This window comes from Poeciliopsis prolifica, unplaced genomic scaffold (assembly GCF_027474105.1).
Source record: "Poeciliopsis prolifica strain line A6 unplaced genomic scaffold, Auburn_PproV2 SCAFFOLD008, whole genome shotgun sequence".
NCBI lineage: Eukaryota > Metazoa > Chordata > Actinopteri > Cyprinodontiformes > Poeciliidae > Poeciliopsis > Poeciliopsis prolifica.
In genome coordinates this window covers 787,769-798,200 of record NW_026562383.1, presented here as the reverse complement: position 1 = coordinate 798,200, position 10,432 = coordinate 787,769, and the positions used below count along the sequence as shown (strand labels likewise).

Genomic DNA, 10,432 nt, shown 5'->3' with positions numbered 1-10,432 from the left:
GCAGTGCACAAAAACTGCTCTAATGAAGTCACTTCCTGTTATGGATGTTTTCAAGCTATATTTTCAGACAACACAAACTTTTTCCCAGAGTTTTTGTGAAAGCAATTTAAGCTCAATACAACACTCAAAAGAAAATTTTTGACAAGATTATTGAACATGAATTAGAAATTTTACCAACTGAGTTAGGCAAAGTCCCAAACTTGTTTTTGTGTTGTTTTTTTTAAAGTTTTATGATTGCTCCAGAACGAGGAAGTAAGTTGAGATATAAGCATGTGACAGTGACTTGCATGCTGCACTCACAACTTAAACCTTAAGATGTGATAAGTAGTGAGGATTCAGCTGACTCAGGCAAAATATTAGTTAATCATTCATTTGCGTTCAGTGAAAACAGCCGAGTCATTAAAAGTACATGGACCTCAGGAAGAGTAAACATGCAAGATGACCAAGCTATTCAGAGATGTGGAAATTTGCTTTCTTGGGGAATTCTCACTTCTGCAGAGAAGCAGCAGAGGGGAGGGCAGGCTTGATGATTCTCTGCCAGTTACAGATGACGCTGTGGGCTGCAGCCAATCAGATAATCGAAAGGCTTCAGGAGGAAGCGCCGGAGCTGTATTTAAAGAGGAAAAGTTACAGTTCCACTCAGCCGCAGGTTTGAGTTGTGAACCGTGCGTGGAAGGTTTTGGCCACAGCTGAAGATGCTGCTGCTGCTCGTGCTGCTGTTGGCGGTTGGCGTCGCGGTTCCGGTCGGCGGCGGCTCGGTCCAAACCTCCTCCTGCCTCCAGCCTCCAGCCAAGTGGTGCTCAACTTTAGAATCCGCTGTTCAGTGTGGGGTGAGCTTTCACTTCTTCTCTAAAACTGGTTTTGCTTTTGCCTAAATTCTGCTGCAAAGGACAGAGAGAGAAACACGTGGAACTTTTTTGACTTGGGGACAAATTACCCCACACTGCAGCAACACGAAACCATGACAACCTGTCGGCTTGGTCTGCTAGCTTTTTATGGCTTTAAACATCCAAGTTTCGCCCTGTGGTTTCTGTTCGAGTGCTTGAAGTGTTTATTGTTTTATTCAGATCATGAAGTCAAAGAGGAAGTTCTGAGAAAAATAACCTGAAGGGGAAAATATGGAAAAACGAGGAAGTGAAACAGGGCAGCCTTGCGCATGCGCGTTACAGACAGTCAAGTTTTGAAAAGTTAAGAAATTCTAAACAGAAATGTGTCAAACTCCGAAATGCTGCCATAGTGTCAATGAATGAAACCGGTTCTAACAGGACATCTTGGTTCTGTTCAGAAGCATTCATATTTGATTCCTGTTTGGTTTTTTTAGTTTAAGTTTACATATGTTTATAAAATAGTATGGCAACATCAGGTTGAAGAAGAGAAATGATGCCATACATAAACCATGACAGTGTGAGCCTTTTGCATTTCAGTAAACATCTTTAGAAACTGATGAACATCTCGCATCCAACACCAGCCAAAGGTCTGACTGAATAAAACATCTTTAAGGACCACGTAAAAAGAGACATATTATTCTGTAATAATGACATGATACCTCAAATAAACCAGGTGTTTCTGGAAATTACAAAAAAGGATAAAATAAATACCACATCTTTCGAAGTGACTAAGAATTTCCTTAGTCACTAAGGTTTCAATTCAGCTTATTTTTTGTTGATCTGATGTATTATTTTAATCCTAAACGTCATAGTTTCAATAACTGTCAGAGCAAAATCATCATAATTTTGCTCTTAGGCTTTCTAACATTGATTTGTGTGTAATTAATCTATATAGAGTGTGTCACATGATAATATAGTTCCTGAATTAAAAGGACTTTTTAATAATAATATAATCTAAAGATCTATGCACTCACCGACTCGTTTCTTTCAGCTTATTACCACTAACTTTTTACTAATTTAGTAGCCCCAAAGCTCATGTACTTATTTATAGTTGATTAATATATTTCGATTGATTAATTAAGCATTTTGTATTAATAATTAATAATAAAAACGATGTTTAAACTGGATGTGAAATTTAATTTCTCCCCGTTTTGGTGAGTCGACTCTTACAAAATCTGAGCAATAATGACCCTCGATCAAACCAAAATCATGCAGTGAAATTAGTGTTATTAGTTGTAGTTGTAGGGCTGCACTGATACTGTTAAATATTGGTATGGTGATATCAGGTCTAATAAATTACCTTCAAAACATCAACTTCACTTTTGTAATTCTGATTCTCTCTGTGACCCCTGGCATCTGTGTCAGGTGGGATCATCACCTGACACAGTGATGGGATCATCACTGTGTCACTGTGATCATCACCTGACTCTATCAGGTGATGCCACTGTGTCAGGTGACTAACTCTGCTGCAAGTGAAAGCTTAATCACTGACATTTCCTGAATCTATACAACATGTTCAAATATGTGGAAAATATTATTAGGAATGAACAATCAAAGCCTACATAATTCTCAAATTAAACAGCAGCTGTAATGTGTAGGTTTGATAATCATCAAACCTCGATGATTATAAGCCCAGAGAAGCAAAGCAGGTGCTTGCAGACATTCTCACCCAGATTCAGACTCCTCTGCCTTGGCCGTCCTGCTGCAGGTGTTGAAGCAGTGCCTGGAGTCTGACTTCAGGAGGAGCCATCAGACCGAAGAGCCAGTCCATGTCGGGTTGTACTATGAGAGCCTGTGTCCTGGCTGCAGGATGTTCCTCACTGAGATGCTCTTCCCCACCTACCTGCTGCTCAACAGCATCATGTCTGTTACTCTGGTACCCTATGGAAATGCACAGGTAAGCAGCTGCTTAATAGAAATATTTCATATACATAAAACTTGTCTGTTTTGTGACGGATTTTAATTGTCTCACCACGGCAGGAGATGCCTGTCGCTCAGAAGTACACCTATGAGTGCCAGCATGGGAAACAGGAGTGTTTGGGGAACATGATAGAGGTAATCTCACCGCCATGGAATCTGCTGCAGACAGACAGGGTGTTTTATTAATTTGATTATTTAATATGTAAAGGCCGAGGCTCTGAATGGGGCCACAGGTATCATCAGATTCCTGCACTGTCAGGATATTTTCAATGAGAAGTCAAACACAGCTTAGAGTAATGCAGTGCTGCCCCTCCTGCACATGTTGCTGCGTGTTGCTGTTCAGCTGGCTGAAACAAATTATGTAAACTTTTTCTCACTTACATGATAGCACTACTAATTAAATCAGCTCATTTTACTCCCAGATCAATGAAACGGTTGAATATTGAATCAAAAACATATTTGCTCTACATGAGGCTCCAGTCAGGCTGGGTATTCATGTTTTCAGGATTTATTCTTTTATTTCATTATTTACTTATTTTTACATTTTATAATGGTGTTTTATTTTGTGAGACTTTTATTTAGTAAAGCTACTTTACATCAACTTTATTTTTAATTTCAAATTAAGATAAATAGATAACTGAAATAAAAACAAAAAAATAAAGCTATAGTTAACTAAATATGCACCCCATGAAACATATTAATATTTATTTAGTTTTTTCTTCATATGGACATTTGATAGTGTTTTTATAATTTTTGAACAGCTTTCCATATAACTGCTGCTTTGCCAATTAACATTTTTACATTGAAAATATAAATAACATACATAATGCCATCATATTTTTAAAAATTTATGCTTTTTTTTTTAAACATTTTTTTTTTATTCAATAAATTGAAACAGTTTTATTATCAGGATGAATAATTTTGGTATTCATGATCTTTGGAACATCTGGTATGTTGGTTATTCATTGGTCAGTTTTTTCTCCCAATGTTGAAAAAATCCCAAACAGCTCAGAGATTTATCAGTGAATTGACATTTTGGGAATCACGAGGAAGTGATATGTTTCAGGTTGTTTCTAAAACCGTTATTGGAATATTTTGTAGGAATACAAATAAGGCTTAAAGGTGAACATTGTTACTGGTGCTGTTTCTGTTACTCACCAGAGTTGTGCTTCCCCAATAAATTAGTTCCTCCACTTTCTCTAGACCTGTATAATGAACATGACTGACATGGCGTTCCCAATCATCTTCTGCATGGAGTCCTCTGCTGATGTCATCGGCTCAGCTGAAAGTGTAAGCAGGTTTTTCTGAGTGAATGTTTCTCTTGCTTGGTTGTTTTTGTTCTCGTTTTATCAATAAATTGAATTTCTTGTTTGTAGTGTCTGAAACTCTACGCTCCTGTTCTGAGCATGGACAAAGTGATGAGCTGTGTTAATGGAGACATGGGAATGCAGCTGATGCACCAGAATGCCTTGCAGACCAAGGCGTTGAACCCTCCCCACCAGTATGTGCCCTGGATCACCATCAATGGGGTACGTCTTTCAAAAGTCCAGGATATTATGGATAACTGAAGAAAGTCCATCAGTTCTGAAGCCAGCAGTTTGATGCAACTCAAAGCTTTACCAGATAGATGCTGTCTCTGCCTCAAGGCAGCTGAGAGAAAGAGCTGCTTATTTCTTGCAGAATAGCTCAAGTTCAGTCAGACTGGATGGATGGAAATCGTCTCTGGACAGCAATTTTCAAGTCTTTCCACAGATTCTCAATTGAATTTAGGTCTGGACTTTGACTAGGCCATTCAAACACAAATTTTTGTTTTCACCTTGCAAAGTGTTGAGGCATCTTCTGTTGTTTTGCAGAAGACAACCAGGCACTGACCCAGCAGCCAGTGCCTGGTTGCTCTTCATTATGTCTATTCATCTAACAGCTGCAGGACCCGGGCCTTCCAGGCCTGCTGCAGGGCTGGGTCTGAGGATGTTTAAGAGCTAACCTCTTGCTCTCCACTGGGTTATTGTGGAAAGCTTCTATTTCTTAGTTCTGATTGACTTAGTGGATTAATCTATTTTAAAGCCAGACTCTACAGTTTATTCAAAATTATATTTATTTTTTTACAGGTACATACAGAAGACCTGCAGGACAAGGCCATGTCCTCCCTGTTCACGCTGGTCTGCTCCATGTATAAGGTACAGTTAATGTCTCTGATCTGACTCCTCATCATCTCTTTCCTTACAGTGAATTAACATGTTTTGTTTTTGTTTCTCGGTTACTTTCAGGGGACAAAACCTGCTGCCTGCGGAGGGAGCCAGAAACTACACTACAGAAGTTACTGCCACAATGAATGAAGAAGCAGCTCAATGCTGCACCCTCTAAACTGAAAAACTCTCTGATATTTTTTTTTTTGTATCTTCATTTTGTCTCTAAAAACATGGAAGATTCTGTTCACTTAATTTTTAAAACTTGCACAAATAAATGAAACCTTCTTTCTAAAATATCTGGAATCTGATCTGTTGTTTGACGCTTTTTCACTTACACAAAGCAAATGACTTTTTGGTATCCCACCCTTTTCTCCATGGCCAGTAGGAGGCGCCATTTCATACAAGTCAACTTTAGCCAGCCTGCCTAGAGTAAAACATACATCAAGTTACATTCAAGGTTAAAGGCAAAGAAGTCACTGCTGGTTCTTAAAATAGTGATATAGTTGCTGTCATTCTAAACCACCATAGTCTGCTGCATTACTAAGCTATTAAATGAAGTTTATCTGATCAGAACTGCTTTTGACTTGTGATAACTGGAACATTCAACATATTTGATTTGTATTGATGATTTTGATAATGGGAGTTGATAAAATGAATGTTTTTGCTGGTTTCACAATTGGTGACTATATTGTCTTTATGTCTTCATGATCTAAAGCACAACTTTAGAAAATGTTAAATACATAATGTGACAGATTTTAACATATAATACAAGTACAAAGTAGCATAGAATCCAAAGACAATCAGTTAGAGCTGACATTCTCCTTTGTTTTGTATTTGCTTTTCAAACTGTGCTTCATGTACGTACGCATCAGAAGCAGGCAGGGTCATTAAAGTTCAACACACAAGTAAGCAGAAACTCAAAACTAAGACTAGTGAAAGATAAAGCACAGTTCTGAATATCACCTTGCCTTATGAAACCTTTGTCTGTGAGGAACGTAACCTGTAGGACCAGTGCTTGATATCAAGATCTGGCCTCCATATACACACGAATGAATGATGTCTTGTCATGCAGGTCATGAGGTTTTTCTATGCTTTCTTTTTTTACACAAAATAATCCACTTTTTTTTCTTTTTTTTTAAAAAAAAGAATGTCTGCATGTTGCAGGCCTGATGAAGTCATGGCGTGAGAGCTGCTGCTGTGAAGCACTGAGCCAAAAGTGGTACCATGAGTGTTTATCAGCGGCACAAGCTGACGTCTGAAGAGGCGGGGACAGCGTGACGTGTTGAGTGACAGTCAGAAGACGGATTGGTGCCACAGACGAGCTCCTATCTGATCTTAAATGGGGTTCCTGTATCCTCCTCTTTGGCATTTCCTTCCAAGCTCAACTGTTCCCATGACAGAGTGGCTGAAAGTATGAGAAGAAATAACTCCAGACTTTTCAACGTTACAGAGGTAGGAAAACATTTAAAGACAACTTTTAAATCCATTTGCATATAAAGAGACATACTAGGCTGTTTTGTCTTTTTTTCTGAACTAAAAAGAAACTTAATCTAATAATCTTAACTAAAACAGGATTTTATTTATCCATTTAAGTTGTATTTAAATAGTCATGTGCCATCTGCTCAACTTTCTGCTTTGACAAAAAAATTATTGGTGTCAAAATAGGCAACAGTAATGAGGAATCAAACTCTCTCAACTTAAATGAATAACAATTAAAATCCACAATCGCTTTCTATTTAGCTTCCTGTCATTCTCATCTCATTCAGCAATGGTGAAGAAAGTAAGAAGGCTGTTGACAGTTGTTTATGGAAAGGTGAAACATCCAGGCACATGAAGTGATAGGGTCATGGGACATGGCCAGAAACACAGGCTGTTATCTGCAGGCCCCTGGCACTGACGCGCTAAAACAAAGTTGCCCTGAAAGCTGAATCCTGAGCTCTGGATTTGTTAAGAAGCTCCTATTGTGTCTGAGCCAGGACCGTGGGGGTCTCAGGACCTGCAATCAGATAAGGCTTCCAAAAATAACGCCCGACCGGTATTCTGAAAGGCTCGTCACAAAACCGGCTCTGTTTGCTGCTTACCTTTTGAAACTATTGTAATATGTAAAATACAGTCTTTTCCTGGATTTTCTAAATATTTATATGGAAACACTTCCCAATTCTTTATGAAATCAGGATAATCCTGCAGGTGCTTTTTTTCACATGCTCACAGTTTAATGTAGAATGTTGATTTTTTTTGTTTGCTTGTTTTGTTTTCTAAACTTAAAAATTTAATTTATTGTCTTTAGTCATAAAAAATTGAAACAGCAGAATCAAAGTGAACAGCTGAATGGTGAGTTATTTTCTGAAGCGTTTTCACGATGGAAATTATATTGTTTCTTAAATCGGTTTTCATGGAGCATCTGGTTTCAGTTTGGCATTTAGTGATCAGCCTTAATTCTTTTGATCAAAGCTAGAACTTATAGTTTTGACCAAAGTGACCCTGCAGAATTCCCCCTTCGCCTCTTTCACACGCTTGTCCTGTCCCGTCCAGAGACACTGGGACTCCTCGGAGCCGGCCTCAAGCGTTGAGCTCCTCCAGGATCCTGACGTCAGATATGCTGTGAAGAGGGTCTTCTCAGGCAATGTGCAGCTGCCACGGCTTTCCTGCAGACCCTCTGCGCAGGAGAGGGCACAGGATGGGGCCCCGCCGGAGCCAGCGGCCCCTCCAACACGCAGCATCAGACATTCCAGGAGCCTGGGGACCCTGACCAGCTGGTGAGTTGGTGATTCTCATGTCTCTAACAACATTCTGCTTATTTTTTTTCTGTTCTTTGGATTTATGTGTAAATTTCACAGGCTTATTTTACACAGCGAGACAATCTAATCCTGATTAAGGGAAGTTTTTCTCAATCCAAACTTTACTCATAGTGGAGCGCCTTTCTAAAGTATGTACACCCCTGAAACATATTCACGTTTTCTTCCACGAGAATCAAAGCTTTCAATGTATTTTATTGGGATTTTATGCAATTGTCCAATAGGTGGTGGTGCTACTATCAACTGGAATAATTCAGATTTTTTTTCAGTTGAACACGCAGCATGCAATGGCACTCTGTTTTGAGCTGAAAAATGAATCAATAATTTTTATTAGGAACTGACAGACTATCAGTGATTGAGAGAACGATGAGATTCTGGCAGTTTGAGAGGCAGCTACTCAGAGATCGAAGCAGGGGAATGGCAGCACAGCGCAGCTGCAAGGAGTCGATCACTACGGGGTGAGGCAGAGCCATTACCCCAGCAGCTAGCAATGAACAGCTTCCAGCCATGGCTAACTCCAGGAGCCAAGGTGGAAAAGCTGTTTCCCTATAGTCCAAAAGACTTTTTTTACTCCAAAATGCAGCCACAGTATGTCCAAAAGAAAAACATTAGTGTGATCATTTGCATATTGAGAGTCTACAGAGGCTGATAATCTCCCCACTCGGCTCCTGGATCACTGTGGAAACTTTGTCAAATCCACATGAATTAAATGACAGAAACTAATTTTCTCACTGCATCTTTGAATCGTTTTCTCCAGCTGAAGACTGTTAGACTCTGTCCAATGAGAGCAAGGTATTGTGTAATTGGTGCTTTTAATCAGTTTTCAGTTAATTAAATCCAAGGCTATGGAACACAAAATGTCGCTAAAATAACTCTGTTCTTCTAAAATCTTTCAGAAAATCTTAAAAGTGCATCGAATCACATCTAATCATATCGAATTGTATCGTTTGCCAAATATTGTGATACACATCATATTGTGACCAGACTATTGTATATTGTATTGTATCGTGAGGTTATTGTATCGCTACACCCCTAGTAGTTTTAAACCAGAGTGAATTCAAGACGCGGAAGGTACTGAAAAATGAAATGGAATCGCACTTTATCAGAAGCTGGAATTGGAAACTAACTTCAGCTTTGTGTCCTCTTAAGAGAACAGTTTAAATATTGGGAAAATAAAGACATGATATTGCCAGAAGAGAGTCATGAAATTAAAAAACTTTGATAGAATGACATGTAATGTGACCCGCTCAGTAAATCTGGATCTATATATCAAAGTCTTGGGGCTGAAAATTAGCTTCCGATGTGCTAAATCCTTTAGTATTAACTCATTTGTGTTTGTGTGACAAAAATTATGATTCGACACAAAATAATTAGGGAAACACTGCTTTACAGCAATCCATCAACTGAGCATACATTTAGCGACAGTGGAGAGAGAAAAGCCTCATTTAACAGGAGGAAACCTCCAGCAGAACCAGAGCCAGAACCTGGCTGACTACAGTGGGCTTGAAACAATAGAGCAAAATGCACAAGAATAAAACAAAAAAAGCAATTGAAAAGTGTCTCCTTCATGGTGTCTAATTTTTTTTTAAATCTGATGCCCCTAAGACCAAACTATCGGTAGCCTCCACAGGAAAGCTGGTCAGAGATGGGAGGTAAATACAGGGCAGTCTGTGAAGAAAAGCTCTCAGAGGCAACAGAAGTTCACCTTCCTGGAAGATTATGATGTTAACATTGCATTGTGTTAACGTCCCAGTAAAATATATACTGGAGTTTTGGATATTGTGTATCATTGTGTGAAAAAAGTCCAGAAGTGTGAAATCTTTTGCAACTTTTTATGTGAATTGCTCTTTCGGACAGTGCTGTTGTCTTTCTGAATAATCAAACATTTGAAATAAGAAGATATTGGGCTGAGCACAATAATTATGAAGAACATTCACTGCTGTTCTTAAGATATGGAGAAAAATTAGCCTGAACAGAGTTATGCTCGAGGCATTAATCACTCTTCAAAACAATCATCAGTGGAAAAAAGTAGCCTAAGAAAATTCTGATTATTGCCAAAACACGAGTGAAACTGCTGCTTCCAACCCTCCTGTGGTTTTTGTCCCTCCTCTTTAAAATGTGTGTGTGTGTGTGTGTGTGTGTGTGTGTGTGTGTGTGTGTGTGTGTGCGTGTGTGTGTGTGTGTGTGTGTGTGTGTGTGTGTGTGTGTGTGTGTGTGTGTGTGTGTGTGTGTGTGTGTGTGTGTGTGTGTGTGCGTGTGTGTGTGTGTGGGTGGGTGGACACGTGCCCACTGCTATCTTGTGTTTATGTGCTGCGAGAATGAAACCTGACCTGTTTGATAGCAGGTGATCAGATATAACTCAGTTCTGTGACGAAGGCGATGTCTTATCACTTGACGCTTTCATCAAGCTTTGCTGTTTAATGAGAATCAAACTGAAGCTGAAGAAAACAACTGCAGAGTTGTTTTCTGTCAGAAATTTGGCATTCTCTGTCAGAAATTTCCCAAGCCAGATACAAATCCTCACCAGAACTAAAAGATAAAGAAATCCAATTCTTCTGGTGATCTCAGGTCATTGTGACGTCACAAAGATGAGTCTTTGCTACAACAGAGACACCTCCATCTGTACTCTGCTTCATTCCTT

General features: G+C 39.1%; 2 protein-coding genes across 3 annotated transcripts in view; both read left to right on the top strand.

The window, feature by feature from the left end:
- Nucleotides 1–607: 607 nt before the first annotated feature.
- Nucleotides 608–5,292, top strand: ifi30a (IFI30 lysosomal thiol reductase a). The gene is made up of 7 exons (XM_055033872.1): nt 608–830; nt 2,596–2,784; nt 2,868–2,942; nt 4,011–4,097; nt 4,184–4,336; nt 4,916–4,984; nt 5,075–5,292. Exons 1-7 carry the CDS (start codon nt 696–698, stop codon nt 5,141–5,143), a joined length of 777 nt encoding a protein of 258 aa, XP_054889847.1. The 5' UTR covers nt 608–695; the 3' UTR covers nt 5,144–5,292.
- A 1,097-nt stretch (nt 5,293–6,389) lies between these two features.
- pde4ca (phosphodiesterase 4C, cAMP-specific a) overlaps nt 6,390–10,432 on the top strand; it is a 53,996-nt gene continuing 49,953 nt past the window's right edge. For both annotated transcript variants that reach the window (XM_055032876.1, XM_055032875.1), the window contains exons 1-2: nt 6,390–6,448; nt 7,529–7,752. In XM_055032876.1, the coding sequence (XP_054888851.1) occupies nt 6,410–6,448; nt 7,529–7,752 (263 nt within the window). In that variant the 5' untranslated portion in view covers nt 6,390–6,409. The remainder of the gene's footprint in view (nt 6,449–7,528; nt 7,753–10,432) is intronic.

Coding starts and splice junctions, on each gene's coding strand:
- ifi30a (XM_055033872.1), top strand. CDS start 696: ATGCTGCTGCTGCTCGTGCTGCTGTTGGCGGTTGGCGTCGCGGTTCCG. Junction 2,943..4,010: donor GTTTGGGGAACATGATAGAG/GTAATCTCACCG, acceptor CACTTTCTCTAG/ACCTGTATAATGAACATGAC. Junction 4,985..5,074: donor TGGTCTGCTCCATGTATAAG/GTACAGTTAATG, acceptor GGTTACTTTCAG/GGGACAAAACCTGCTGCCTG.